The 15,865-nt window shown below is 45.0% G+C and overlaps 1 protein-coding gene across 1 annotated transcript in view; it reads left to right on the forward strand.

Annotated features, from left to right (window-relative positions):
- Positions 1-15,865, forward strand: part of LOC135088516 (kelch-like ECH-associated protein 1B) — a 45,461-nt gene that overhangs the window by 26,135 nt on the left and 3,461 nt on the right. The window contains exons 9-13 of the mRNA XM_063983349.1: positions 10,255-10,386; positions 10,707-10,786; positions 11,352-11,557; positions 13,510-13,686; positions 15,453-15,577. Of these exons, the coding sequence (XP_063839419.1) occupies positions 10,255-10,386; positions 10,707-10,786; positions 11,352-11,557; positions 13,510-13,686; positions 15,453-15,577 (720 nt within the window). The remainder of the gene's footprint in view (positions 1-10,254; positions 10,387-10,706; positions 10,787-11,351; positions 11,558-13,509; positions 13,687-15,452; positions 15,578-15,865) is intronic.

Consider the following 15,865-nt stretch of genomic DNA (forward strand, 5'->3'; position numbering starts at 1 on the left):
TCGGCGTGTTCGAGGCCTTCAACATCGACGACAACTGCTGGACCGCGCTGCCGCAGCTGACGGTGCCGCGCTCCGGCCTCGGCGCCGCCTTCCTCAAGGTAACGTGGCCCTTGCTGCGACCGCATAAGGTGCCATATCGCGCGGCCGCTCCCGCCACTCGATCGAGTGTTCGAGGCGTTCAACATCGACGACAACTGCTGGACCGCGCTGCCGCAGCTTACGGTGCCGCATTCCGGCCTCGGCGCCGCCTTCCTCAAGGTAACGTGGCCCTTGCTGCGACCGCATAAGGTGCCATATCGCGCGGCCGCTCCCGCCACTCCATCGGGTGTTCGAGGCGTTCAACACGACGACAACTGCTGGACCGCGCTGCCGCAGCTGACGGTGCCGCGCTCCGGCCTCGGCGCCGCCTTCCTCAAGGTAATATGGCCCTTGCTGCGACCGCATAAGGTGCCATATCGCGCGGCCGCTTCCGCCACTCCATCGGGTGTTCGAGGCGTTCAACATCGACGACAACTGCTGGACCGCGCTGCCGCAGCTGACGGTGCCGCGCTCCGGCCTCGGCGCCGCCTTCCTCAAGGTAACGTGGCCCTTGCTGCGACCGCATAAGGTGCCATATCGCGCGGCCACCCCGCCTCTCCATCGGGTGTTCGAAACCTTCAACATCGACGACAACTGCTGGACCGCGCTGCCTCAGCTTACGGTGCCGCGCTCCGGCCTCGGCGCCGCCTTCCTCAAGGTAACGTGGCCCTTGCTGCGACCGCATAAGGTGCCATATCGCGCGGCCGCTCCCGCCACTCCATCGGGTGTTCGAGGCGTTCAACATCGACGACAACTGCTGGACCGCGCTGCCTTCCTCAAGGTAACGTGGCCCTTGCTGCGACCGCATAAGGTGCCATATCGCGCGGCCGCTCCGGCCACTCCATCGGGTGTTCGAGGCGTTCAACATCGACGACAACTGCTGGACCGCGCTGCCTTCCTCAAGGTACAGTGGCCCTTGCTGCGACCGCATAAGGTGCCATATCGCGCGGCCGCTCCCGCCTCTCCGTCGGGGTGTTCGAGGCGTTCAACATCGACAACTGCTGGAACGCGCTGCCTTCCTCAAGGTAACGTGGCCCTTGCTGCGACCGCATAAGGTGCCATATCGCGCGGCCGCTCCCGCCACTCCATCGGGTTTTCGAGGCGTTCAACATCGACGACAACTGCTGGACCGCGCTGCCGCAGCTTACGGTGCCGCATTCCGGCCTCGGCGCCGCCTTCCTCAAGGTAACGTGGCCCTTGCTGCGACCGCATAAGGTGCCATATCGCGCGGCCGCTCCCGCCACTCCATCGGGTGTTCGAGGCGTTCAACACGACGACAACTGCTGGACCGCGCTGCCGCAGCTGACGGTGCCGCGCTCCGGCCTCGGCGCCGCCTTCCTCAAGGTAATATGGCCCTTGCTGCGACCGCATAAGGTGCCATATCGCGCGGCCGCTTCCGCCACTCCATCGGGTGTTCGAGGCGTTCAACATCGACGACAACTGCTGGACCGCGCTGCCGCAGCTGACGGTGCCGCGCTCCGGCCTCGGCGCCGCCTTCCTCAAGGTAACGTGGCCCTTGCTGCGACCGCATAAGGTGCCATATCGCGCGGCCACCCCGCCTCTCCATCGGGTGTTCGAAACCTTCAACATCGACGACAACTGCTGGACCGCGCTGCCTCAGCTTACGGTGCCGCGCTCCGGCCTCGGCGCCGCCTTCCTCAAGGTAACGTGGCCCTTGCTGCGACCGCATAAGGTGCCATATCGCGCGGCCGCTCCCGCCACTCCATCGGGTGTTCGAGGCGTTCAACATCGACGACAACTGCTGGACCGCGCTGCCTTCCTCAAGGTAACGTGGCCCTTGCTGCGACCGCATAAGGTGCCATATCGCGCGGCCGCTCCGGCCACTCCATCGGGTGTTCGAGGCGTTCAACATCGACGACAACTGCTGGACCGCGCTGCCGCAGCTGACGGTGCCGCGCTCCGGCCTCGGCGCCGCCTTCCTCAAGGTAACGTGGCCCTTGCTGCGACCGCATAAGGTGCCATATCACGCGGCCGCTCCCGCCACTCCATCGGGTGTTCGAGGCGTTCAACATCGACGACAACTGCTGGACCGCGCTCCGGTCTCGGCGCCGCCTTCCTCAAGGTAACGTGGCCCTTGCTGCGACCGCATAAGGTGCCATATCGCGCGGCCGCTCCCGCCACTCCATCGGGTGTTCGAGGCGTTCAACATCGACGACAACTGCTGGACCGCTCTGCCGCAGCTTACGGTGCCGCGCTCCGGCCTCGGCGCCGCCTTCCTCAAGGTAACGTGGCCCTTGCTGCGACCGCATAAGGTGCCATATCGCGCGGCCGCTCCCGCCGCTCCATCGGGTGTTCGAGGCGTTCAACATCGACGACAACTGCTGGACCGCGCTGCCTCAGCTTACGGTGCCGCGCTCCGGCCTCGGCGCCGCCTTCCTCAAGGTAACGTGGCCCATGCTGCGACCGCATAAGGTGCCATATCGCGCGGCCGCTCCCGCCACTCCATCGAGTGTTCGAGGCGTTCAACATCGACGACAACTGCTGGACCGCGCTGCCGCAGCTAACGGTGCCGCGCTCCGGCCTCGGCGCCGCCTTCCTCAAGGTAACGTGGCCCTTGCTGCGACCGCATAAGGTGCCATATCGCGCGGCCACCCCGCCACTCCATCGGGTGTTCGAATTTTAAAATTCAAATTCAAATTTATTTATTTGCATAAAACAGGGTTACAATGGGTCTTTTACATTTTCATGTTTCGAAGTGTCAGTGCCTGTTCAGCCATAAGTCATAGCATGCAAATATTGATAATACCAGTTTTTAATAAATTACATTAAATTAAATTACATTTCAATTAATTGTTTCATTCATAATTAATGTCAGCATTCAAGATAAATTATAATAAAACAGAACACAATGATTAAATCCCAGATGGTCGTCACTTATACTATAATAGGTACATAAATTCAAAGTCAGTCAATCTGTGTCCTATCAAGCAGTGCACTCATTTGTTATACTTCATAAATTCGTCAATAGTGTAAAAAGCATTCACCAAAAGCCATTTTCTAATAGTTGCTTTGAAATTATTATAAGGCAATTGTTTAATTTCGTCCGGTATCTTATTAAAAATTTTAATAGTCATTGTTGGGGCATTTGAAAGAAAGCGAGTTGTTTTTGGAAGGGTTTCCAATAATAACTTATTAGGGAATCGTACACTTCTCTTTGTTACATCTTTGGCTTTTGTAAACTTATGATAATTTTGTTTAACAAATGTTGCTATCTCCATTATATATAAACATGGAAGCGGTAATATATTTAATTTCTTAAAGTAAGGTTTACAGGAGACGTCCGGTGCAATATCACATATAGCACGTATGCAACGTTTTTGCGATATAAAAACCTTTTGTATATCTGTTCCATTTCCCCAGATCAAGAGCCCATACCTCAGTAGTGATTCTACATAGGCAAAGTAAGCTGTAACCGCTGTAGCTTTATTAGCAATTTTGCTAAGTTTGTATAGTGCGAATGCAAACCCATTAACTCTATTGCAAACTTTTTCAATTTGCCCTTTCCAGTTAAGGCATGGTTCAATTATGATTCCTAAGAAAGTCATATTTATGTCATGTTTAATTATTTGATTATTAAAGGTTATGTCAACTGAATTATTCTTGAAATTATTAAAATTCATTAATTTTGTTTTATTTAAATTTAGTTTTAAATCGTTTTTAGATAACCACTTCGCTATTAATGTCAGAGTTTCAGTGATATCTTTTTTGTGTTTTTCTAAAGTATGGCATTTGTCAGTTGTTATTATCACTGAAACATCATCAGCAAATAATATCATTTTATGGTTTATCACGTTTGGAAGGTCGTTTATGTACAATAGAAATAGGAGTGGTCCAAGAACGCTTCCTTGTGGAACTCCAGCGCCATTTGTTTTATAGTTGGAGTTGTATGATTGTACATTAAGTTTTTCATCGACCTGTTTTATTTCCACGCACTGTTGTCGATTTTTTAGGTATGATTTTAACCATTCTAAGGCAGGACCTCTGATTCCATTAGTTTCTAATTTTTTCAAAAGTTTGTCATGTGAGACCAGGTCAAAAGCCTTTGATAAATCTAGAAGTAATACTGACGTAAACTTACCGCTATTTACATTTCTTAGAACGTCATCAACTAATTGGTAAGTTGCCTGAGTTGTGGATTTTTGCTTTTGAAAACCATATTGGTTACTATTTATGACCCTGAAAGTATTGAAGAAAGATGAGATGTGACTATGCATAATCTTTTCAAAAAATTTTGAGAACACAGAGATCAATGTAATAGGTCTGTAGTTAGAAATATCAACCTTATTTCCTTTCTTAAATAAGGGTATTATTTTTGTCAATTTTAGTTTTTCCGGAAATGTACCTGACTCCAGTGATAAATTTACTAAGAATGTAACAACATCCACCACCTGATTTACACATGATTTAATTATTTTTGTGCACACCGAATCATATCCTACTGCTTGTGTATTATTCAATGACATTATTACTCTCCTTGTATCTTTCTCATTTATAGGTGTGAGAAATATTGAGTTCGATAAAGCTGCTGTAGAGGGTGGAGAGTAACTTGTTGTGTTTGGGTTTGCCCTAGTTATACCAATAAAGTAGTCATTAAAGGCAGACGCAATTTCATTAGGATTTATTATTTCCGTACCGTTCTCTTCTATTTTATCTACATAATTTACGTTGTTTACACCACCCCCTTCGGATTGTATAATCTTCCAAGTGGCTTTGCATTTATTTTTACTGTTAAGAACGTACGTGTTATTTGTGATTCTTTTTGCACAGTTGGTACATTTTTTCAATAACTTGTTAAATTTTAAGTATTTAGTTTTATTTGCCATCGTTTTATTCGAGTAATATTTATAGCGAAGTGTGCGCTTGGTTTTACAACTTTTTTGTAACCCTTTCGTTATCCATGGTAGTTTTTTAGAAGTCGTCCGTTTTATCCTAATTATTGGAAAGCATTGCTCATAGAGCAGACAAAATATGTCATAAAATTCATCAAATGCTTCATTTAAGTTATTGTGTTTATAGACATCTGAGAATGATAAACTGCCTAAATGTTGCCCAAACTTCACAATATTTTCATCTGAGTAACATCGATTGTATGTGTAAACAATTTTTGGACTTTCATTTTTATAATCTACCTGGAATTTCAACACCTGTGCAGTGTCATGATCTGATAGCCACAGTGGCAGTATCGATCCCGACGCATGATGGATGTTACTAATTATGAGATCAAGACAAGAATTTCCTCTGGTAGGTACTGTAATGTGTAATTTCAAATTGTATTTTTTTAGAATGTCAAGTAACCTTGTAGAAGTTTGATTGGTTTCGCACATATTTATATTAAAATCTCCCGTCAAGATAATATGTTTTTTTGTATATTTATGAATACATTTATATATGAGAAGGTCAAGTTTTGATAGAAAAATGTCAATATGGCTGTTAATTTTTGAAGGTATACGATAAATACATATGACGATCATATTATTGTTAGTCAGATTTACTACACAAAATTCAAAGTGATTAATTAAACATAAATCGTTAAAGCAAGTAATGGGTTTATATTCTAGCCCCTTTTTTATTAAAATACATGAACCCCCCCTTTTACTTGGTCTCGAGAAAAAAGTAGCTAAATCATAAGCATTTAAATGTATATTTTTTTCATCACCCGTTTTTACAAATGTTTCTGTGAAACATAGTATATCGGGGTTACATGAGCTGCTATTTTTTCGTCTTATACCTAATAGAGTAAGTTCCAGTAGTTCCTTTTTTGACAACAAACCATGTATATTTTGGTGCATGATTGTAAAGTACTTTAGACTATTAGACTCGAAAAAATGAATCACTTGCTTTTGTAGGTATGTTTAGATTAATTGATTGATCCTTACATATTTTTGGAAAATAATAAGGTATTGTCCCTTTTTTAATGGCGTGCATACCTTTTTTTTGTTATCTATATTTTTAGAATTTTTTAAGTGCCTTTTAATAACTTCAAAACATAAAAATCGTTTATCATAGTCGGCAAAATCGATGCATATATTTATCTTAAATATACTGTAAATAGTTAGTAAAACTTAAACCATGGCTTGGATTAAAAACTATGTAAGTACAGTTTTTAAAATTTTTTGACCACATATGTAAGTTATAGTTTAAAGTTTTCTCATTTAAATAACGATTTGAGTTGACAGGTACAATTATTACTTGGGCATTTTTCAATGTATGCAATATTATACAAATGTTCGAGTGCAATTTATTAATGTCTTTATCATGAGTTCCAATACTCAAAATAACAAAATCATTTTTAGTAATTTTTTTACTTAATACATTACAATATTCCAATATTTCTGTACTCGTTGCCTCAGTCATAATTTGGGCAATAGTATTGTATGAGTTTTCCAATTTGTTTCTTCTTGCTTTAATAATTTGCGATGCCAATCCTCTTACTTGTTCGTCCCCGATGATATAAATATGTTTGGTAATCTCTTGATTGCTGCTTTTTGCGCCATCTGTTGTGGTGATGGGTGAAATCGGTTTCATGTGGTTTATTTTTGTTCCTGTGGCTGCGCTGGTTGTTGCGCTGGCTGCTTGCGATTTCGTGCGCGAGGGTGTCAGTGAAGTGGGTTTCTCGTGTTTGTCGCATTGTGTGGATGGCTCGTCCATATTTTCTCTAGGTTTTTTATTTGTAGATTTTTTTGATGGAGTCGTTTTACAGATGTGTGTTAGCTTTTTTATTTGGAGCTCATATTCGTCAATTTTCTTTTTCAAGGCTTTGTTGTCTCCCAACAGGTTTATTATTTCTGCATTTGCTATTTCCAACTTTTCCTCCAAGATTTTATTTTTTTCTTTTAGTTCTTCATTTTCATGATTGTCATTTTGATGCAATTCGATTAGACTTCTATTGAGAGTTCCCGCAGGAGTCAATGTCAGTGAAGAGCTTGTCATGTCATCCTCTGATAGCGACTCAAATGAGTTATGTATAGAAATATTTGGCCGATGTTTATTTCGCTGTGTGACATTGCTTTGATTCAGTTGTTGATTATCCTTTAAGTTTGGTATACAAGAGTAGCACTTATAGTTCTTTTTATTTTCCGGTGTCATAAGAGCGTCTTTCCGTTCTATACATGGCCAGAACGCACCCATAGGAAACTGCTCGTGTATATTTCGGAGTGCCTGTTTGTAAATCTGTGACTCCAAACTATACACGAATTTTGCGTACTGATCGTGTACAGTTTGGAGGAGCTTAGTAAAAAAAGTCATCTCCAAACTATACTCGATTAGTTTCTATACTACACCACTTACACTTGACTAGAGTGTGTTTAGTTGATATTGATTTAGTAAAATTCAGTAAAATATGGAACTATATTTAAAATTACATTTATTTGATATTATTACATAAAATATTATTATTTTACTGAATCTATAATAAATCTAGATTTTTAAAACTATTGTAAGTGGTTTTTTAAATTAAATTGATTAGGTAGATTTCAAATTAAATAACAATTTAATTAATATGAGAGAGAGTGAGAGAAGAAAGTTCAACGCGCATTAAATACAATATTATGCGAGACTTTAAATGCTAGGTTTGTATTGTCGGCCGTTTGGTGTAGTGGTTCGAAGTGGTAGCGGGTTCGATTCCCGCACAGTACAAACATTTGTGTGCATGAACATATTTGTTTGTATTGGACTGGGTGTTTTCTATGTATAATAAGTATGTATTAAAAAAAAAAGTATTTAATTATGTTTATATCCGTTGTCTAGTACCCATAGTACAAGCTTTGCTTAGTTTGGGACTAGAAGCGCAGTGTAAAATGTCTAAGGATATTTATTTATTATTTATTTTATTTATTAACTTTTATCTCAAGAACAAAATCATTTTGACATATTTCCATACCTACAATTGGTGAAATATCAGCCCCAAAACAAATATCTTTTCTATGGCAGAATAAGAAACACCAAAAAATCCTTTATCAAAACAATGACACGTGTCGTAAGATGATTCAATGTTTAAAGTAGACACGCAGATAAGAATTAATCTATCTATATAAATAAAAATGAATTGATGTTCGTTAGTCTGATTAAAACTCGAGAACGGCTGGGCCGATTGAGCTGATTTTGGTTTTAAAATGTTTGTCGTAGTCCAGGGTAGGTCTAAACGGTGAGCAAATACGCGCGCGATATTGTTTTTCTGTAACAGACAAAATTCCACGCGAGCGAAGCCGCGGGCGGAAAGCTAGTATGTAATAGAAAGAGAGGTCAATAAGTCAAAATGACTAGCATGCAACTACTCGCGTATAAATTGTAATCACGCACTTATTACAATACATACATGATTAGTCCGTATGCGTACTGGCGATGTATATTTTGGAGGAAGATAATTGACCTAAGTCACTACAAAGTATACGCGAGCAGTACGCAGCGTATGCGTACTGGTCGTGTATAGTTTGGAGGAGCTTAGTAAAAAAAGTCATATCCAAACTATACTCGATTAGTTTCACACCCTTGCGTTCTGGCTATGTATAGAATGGAAAGACGCGTCATAAGATAAAATCTTCGTTCAGTTACGTTTGTGCAATCCAAATGATAGTGTTTTTCGCAGATTTTGCATCTCAAATAATCTCTGCTCTGTATAACTTTTTTACATTTATTACACCTGAGAACCATTGTGTATTTTTTTTTTAGTTTAATATCGTTCAGTTAGATGGCGTTATGGATTCAAATAATGTGTGGTTGTGATTTGTTCAACAACAAAATACAAAATTTCGGAAGCCACTGAGATTCGAACTTGGGTTCCTAGATTTTTACGTGGACAGTGTCTGCACTTCGCGTACTACGAAGCTTAGTGATGGTAGTGGCGAATATTAGGTATCAGTTCGTACACAGTAATCAGCGGGATATTTGAATGAGTAAAGTCGTTTCCAGTAATATGTATCTACCGTGCACACTTTTTAAAATTCACTGCCTCACTGTGATATCCAATTTATGTACACTTTTTATTTGTTTGTAAAGTTATTTAGTATTGCTTTAAGTCAATTCACTGGTTTTTGAGTCACTGTTTGTAAACATCTGTCATTTGTATTTGTTTTATGCGAAACAAACATTTGCAAGATGAATTTTATTTATAGTTAATTTCACTGCATAATCCGTTGTTCCGCACGTAGATAACACTGTCACTTGTTTATCATTTGTTATTGTTCGATTTTCACGTAAAATCACTTTTGTTTATTGTTTATTTTAATTATTTACACGTTTTCCTTGCGGAGCCGAGATGAAGCTGGCTAGCGCCATCTGGAAACCTTCAACATCGACGACAACTGCTGGACCGCGCTGCCTTCCTCAAGGTAACGTGGCCCTTGCTGCGACCGCATAAGGTGCCATATCACGCGGCCGCTCCCGCCACTCCATCGGGTGTTCGAAGCCTTCAACATCGACGACAACTGCTGAACCGCGCTGCCTTCCTCAAGGTAACGTGGCCCTTGCTGCGACCGCATAAGGTGCCATATCACGCGGCCGCTCCCGCCACTCCATCGGGTGTTCGAAGCCTTCAACATCGACGACAACTGCTGAACCGCGCTGCCTTCCTCAAGGTAACGTGGCCCTTGCTGCGACCGCATAAGGTGCCATATCGCGCGGCCGCTCCCGCCACTCCATCGGGTGTTCGAGGCGTTCAACATCGACGACAACTGCTGGACCGCGCTGCCTTCCTCAAGGTAACGTGGCCCTTGCTGCGACCGCATAAGGTGCCATATCGCGCGGCCGCTCCCGCCACTCCATCGGGGTGTTCGAGGAATTCAACATCGACATCTACTATTTCCAGCGTCACGTTCGGACGCCACGTCGAGACTCATGATGCTTGTTAGAAATCTACGGTCTCTTTCACATGCTAACGTCTGCGCATGGACAACGTTCAGAGTGCGATCGGAAACTTTAATAAACTCGGACGTCATGCACAAGCCCCTCTTTCACAAATGGGCACTCTTGGCACGAGTCCAGGTGACCCCGTCAACTCTAAAATGGCCCCAATACCCAAACCGGTAGGTCAAAGACGGTCCTGGTCACGTGTACATTTAATAAGAAACCGAAGCAGTGAAGAACCTACGATTGTTCAGGCAGTGAGTACGCTATCCGTTTACCTTCATTCAAATATGAACTTTTTGGTCGTTGTTTCAGGGCCTATTCTACGCGGTGGGCGGTCGCAACACGTCGCCGGGCTCGTCGTACGACAGCGACTGGGTGGACGTGTACAACCCCGCCACCGACCTCTGGCGGCCCTGCAGCCCAATGTCCACGCCACGACATAGGGTAAATAACTTATTACTAAACTGACATTTTCGAATTTAACTAAGTAAACCATTATTATACGTTTTCCTCATCAGACTAGCTTGTAAGTCTGTGAAAGTCCACACATCTTATATTATTATGTCATCCGGCTCGAAGGACCAATGTAAAATTTGATTTCAGAATGGCAGCGTCGTATCAAACGTCAATTGCCAAATGCTTTAATTGCACTATTTTTTTTTTACTTAAAAGCCAAAGTGCATGCATATTAATGCGATTTAACAAAAAGAAACTTATACAATGTTTGAGTACGCGATAACTAATTGAGCATGATTTATTTTCAGGTAGGAGTAGCTGTAATGGACGGATTATTATACGCAGTTGGAGGCTCATCAGGTTCAGACTATCACAAATCAGTAGAATAGTAAGTACTAAAAACTTATCACATGAAGATAATTATAAGATATGGAAATCGCGTTTTGATAGTTATAAAAAAATGACGTCATAGATTGTATTTATTCGCACTATATTTGTGGGAAAGGCGTTTTTGACGACTCATAATTGACTAGTGCGCCAACTACCCTTGAGACTGCCTTGGGCAGTTGCTCTCCACTGCACTCCACATTTTGATTTTCTGCAAATTCTTTGTTCGTCGACCCTGTCTTTTGGCAAGCGGTCATCAATCAAGCGGTGATCAATCGGTGCACCAGTAAAATGTTGACTCGGTGATCAATGAGGGCTATCGTTTTAGCGCTCACCAGTTAGCGCCACTGTAGAGTAAGGTCCTGTCACTTGCTAGTAGCGAAGACAGTGGCGCCAACTAGTGAGCGCTAAAGTGGTAGGAGGACTATCGCATTTGCACTCATCAAGGTGGCGCCACTGTAGAGTAAGGTCCTGTCAATCGCCAGGGGTGCCAACTGTTAAGTATAAGAACGATAGCCCTCATTGACCCACGGCTAGTCAAAGCGTTAACGCTGCATTTGTTCCAGCTACGACCCGGAACGCGATACGTGGACACCAGTAGCGCCAATGGGTTGCGCGCGACTCGGGGTAGGCGTAGCGGTTGTCAACCGCTTGCTGTACGCAGTCGGCGGCTTCGACGGCGCCGGCCGCGTGCGCTCGGTCGAATGCTACCACCCCGAGAACAACTGCTGGACCGAGGTCGCGCCTATGAGTCAAGCCCGCAGCGGTGCCGGTGAGTGCACGCACTGTTACTATTTATTTAACAGTGCAAAAAAAGAGAGGAGACAGAAACGCGAGACAGAAGTTTGGAAGCGGCCCACGGTGTAGGCGTAGCGGTCGTCAATCGCCTGCTGTACGCCGTCGGCGTGAACAATCCCCTGACGCCCCGCGAACAACTGCTGGACAGAAGTCGCGCCCATGAGTCAAGCCCGCAGCGGTGCCGGTGAGTGCAGTTGCATCTACTTTTGCGGCGGTTTCACAGTGCGAGAAAGAAATAGCAGACAGAAACGCGAGACAGGAGTTTTAAAGCCGCCCATGGCGTGGGCGTGGCGGTCGTCAACCGCCTGCTGTATGCAGTGGGTGGCTTCGACTTTATTTAACAGTGCAAGAAAGAGAGCCCATGAGCCAGGCTCGCAGCGGTGCCGGTGAGTGCACGCACTGTTTCTATTTATTTAACAGTGCAAAAAGTGAGTGCACTTGCACCTACTTTTGCGGCAGTTTTACAGTGCGAGAATGAAACAGGAGACAGAAACGCGAGACAGAAGTTTCGAAATCCACCACGGCGTAAGCGTAGCGGTCGTCAACCGCCTGCTGTAGCAGTGGGTGGCTTCGACTTTGTTTAACAGTGCAAGAAAGAGAGAGGAGACAGAAACGCGAGACAGGAGTTTTAAAGCCGCCCATGGCGTGGGCGTGGCGGTAGTCAACCGCCTGCTGTATGCAGTGGGTGGCTTCGACTTTATTTAACAGTGCAAGAAAGAGAGAGGAGACAGAAACGCGAGACAGGAGTTTCAAAGCCACCCATGGCGTGGGCGTACGCAGCTTCTGTACGCAGTCGGCGGCTTCGACGGCGCCGGCCGCGTGCGCTCCGTCGAGTGCTACCACCCCGAGAACAACTGCTGGACGGAAGTCGCGCCCATGAGTCAAGCCCGCAGCGGTGCCGGTGAGTGCACACACTGTTACTATTTATTTAACAGTGCAAAAAGTGAGTGCACTTGCACCTACTTTTGCGGCAGTTTTACAGTGCGAGAATGAAACAGGAGACAGAAACGCGAGACAGAAGTTTCGAAATCCACCACGGCGTAAGCGTAGCGGTCGTCAACCGCCTGCTGTAGCAGTGGGTGGCTTCGACTTTATTTAACAGTGCAAGAAAGATAGAGGAGACAGAAACGCGAGACAGGAGTTTCGAAGCGGCCTACGTTGTAGGCGTGGCGGTCGTCAATCGCCTGCTGTACGCCGTCGGCGTGAACAACCCCCTGACGCCCCGAGAACAACTGCTGGACAGAAGTCGCGCCCATGAGCCAGGCGCGCAGCGGTGCCGATGAGTGCCGTTGCACCTACTTTTGTGGCGGTTTTACAGTGCGAAAAAGAAACAGGAGACAGAAACGCGAGACAGAAGTTTGGAAGCCGTCCACGGGGTAGGCGTGACGGTAGTCAACCGCCTGCTGTATTCAGTGGGCGGCTTCGACGGCGCCTAATATTACATGTCAACATTAGAAGGTACACACGGTCACACTGTTAACTATCCATTTCCGTCTCATCAAATGGTGATTCTTTGCGATAGAACGAGACGACATGACAGGCAATGGATAGTTAACACTGTTGCCGATGGTACGTCAAAAAATCTATAAAAATATTTTTTTCTTGAATGTAACTGTTAGCGTTGTGTAAATAATCTGTTATACATTTCGTGTATTTTTTTACCCAGTCGCTACCAAACACAACTAAAGTAAACACATGGAGATCATAGTTGGAACATTTTATCAAAATAGAATGACTAAACCTATGATGACGTCACATCCACGTGTGTATCCGACAACTGCTTGCAACTTGATCCGGATTAATATCATGAGATTAAGCTTTGCCAAAATGCGCGCTATAACACTGGGCTCTTTTGGTGAAGTGCGTAGTAGACTGTTGAACGTGGCCGTGGTAATTAAGTTTTCTAATTCCTTCTTTCCTTTCTAGGCGTAGCAGCGCTAAACCAGTACATCTACGTGGTGGGCGGCTATGACGGCTCGCAGCAACTCGCGTCGGTGGAGCGATACGACACAGAACGTAACGTGTGGGAGCCCGTCGCGGCCGTCAATATCGCGCGCTCGGCGCTCTCGCTCACCGTGCTGGACAACAAGCTTTACGCTATGGGTAAGTTAGTAGACTAAAATCAAGTGGCAGTGGGCGGGGCGAATAGCTCGTAGAGACGATGGCCGTTGGGACAGAAAAGTTCTGGAGTGGCGACCACGGACTGGAAGACGTAGCGTGGGCTCTAGCTCCTACTAGGTGGACCGACAATATGGTAAAGGTCGCGGGAAGAACATGGACGCGGGCAGCGCAGGACCGTTCATTATGAAAAGCCTTCGGGGAGGCCTTTGTCCAGCGGTGGACGTAATTTGGATGAAATTAACGAACGAAGTTAGTAGACGCATAGACACGAGACATGGCTGAGTCAATTACGTAGACGGGAATCAGTCGCGTCCGTGAAGCGGTACGACACAGAACGTAACGTGTGGGAGCCCGTCGCGGCCGTCAACATCGCGCGCTCGGCGCTCTCGCTTACCGTGCTGGACAACAAGCTTTACGCCATGGGTAAGTTAGTAGACTAAAATCAAGTGGCAGTGGGCGGGGCAAATAGCTCGTAGAGACGATGGCCGTTGGGACAGAAAAGTTCTGGAGTGGCGACCACGGACTGGAAGACGTAGCGTGGGCTCTAGCTCCTACTAGGTGGACCGACGATATGGTAAAGGTCGCGGGAAGAACCTGGACGCGGGCAGCGCAGGACCGTTCATTATGAAAAGCCTTCGGGGAGGCCTTTGTCCAGCGGTGGACGTAATTTTACTGAAATTAACCAACGAAGTTAGTAGACGCATAGACACGAGACATGGCTGAGTCAATTACGTAGACGGGAATCAGTCGCGTCCGTGGAGCGATACGACAGAACGCAACGTCTGGCCGGAGTCATAGCGCGTCCATGTTGAAGCGTTACGATACAACCGTGACGATTGAGTCAATTACGTCGGTTTAGTGCAACGACACCAAGCCACGGATATGCCGGTTGCTAACATGCTACGACACGAAGCAGACATGACTTTTTCTTGTGATGCGGATTTCGGCACGCGATCGGATCTAGTCCGCGTGCGTGTCAAATCACGCTGCTGGTTGCATGCAGGACAAAGATTTCGTATTGTCGCTCGCAGCCAATCTGCGTTCCGTGTGCGTGTAGTCCGCGTAATAGGAAAAACAAGTAAAAAATAATTAAATGAGGGCCGCACGCGTGCTGAAATCCGCATCACAGGAACACTTATATTCAGGGTGGATAAAAATCACGATTTTTTTATTTTAATCAAAAAATCAGATTTTTAAAAAAAAAACACGATTTTTTTTGATTAATTTGATTTTTTTTATTTTTATTAGGTTCTGCGATCATTTCTTTAGTTTTTCTTACGGAATACATTTTTATTTACGTAGAATTGATGTAGGTATGGAGCAGGCAACACCGCCAAAAAATATTAATTAAGTGGTTATCTGAAAAATCGCAAATGTGATTGTATGGAAAAATTAAATTTTTCAGATTCTCCATACAAAACGACAATTTCATACATTAACACCTAATATTAACATTGTTTTCGAACATTACAGTTGATTAATATTAACTCCCAGCCTTTCATTAATCCCATTTTCGGTCATTGATTTAAATCAATGATTTTTATTAAAAAAATCATGTAATAAAAATCATGATTTAAATCAACTTGATTTAAATCATGCAACCCTGCTTATATTTGTTACTTTTTTTATCCAGAATGAAAAAGCTCTTGGCCTGCATCTCACATTGGCATACTCTTCAATGCTATTTTATGGCCCGATTGTAAAAATATGTTTGATGCTGAATGTCTAACTGAAGCGTATCCTCCCAGGCGGCTACGACGGCACGTCGTTCCTGAACATCGTGGAGGTGTACGAGCCGTGCGCGGACGCGTGGCGGCCCGGCACGCCGCTGCCCTCCGCGCGCTCCGGTCACGCCTCCGCCGTCTGCTACCAGGTGCGTACGCGTTTACTAACACTGTGGTGGACTGCAGTGGACTGTATGCGTTTGTGTGTGTTCGAGAGCGCTGACCGGACGATGATGACTGCCGTTGAGAGCTTGCCCTTACTATGTCAGGCGTAGTAGGTGCTACTTGCAGGAATAAAACCACTATTTCACTTGCTGATACTTCTCGCGTTTATTATTCGCTTCGTTTTCTCAGTTCTTGCTTCTTCAGATCACTTGTTGCTTGGAGCACTTGTTCTCTGAACTGAACACAACAACATCAGAACACAACATCAAATA

This window comes from Ostrinia nubilalis, chromosome 4 (assembly GCF_963855985.1).
Source record: "Ostrinia nubilalis chromosome 4, ilOstNubi1.1, whole genome shotgun sequence".
Taxonomy (NCBI): domain Eukaryota; kingdom Metazoa; phylum Arthropoda; class Insecta; order Lepidoptera; family Crambidae; genus Ostrinia; species Ostrinia nubilalis.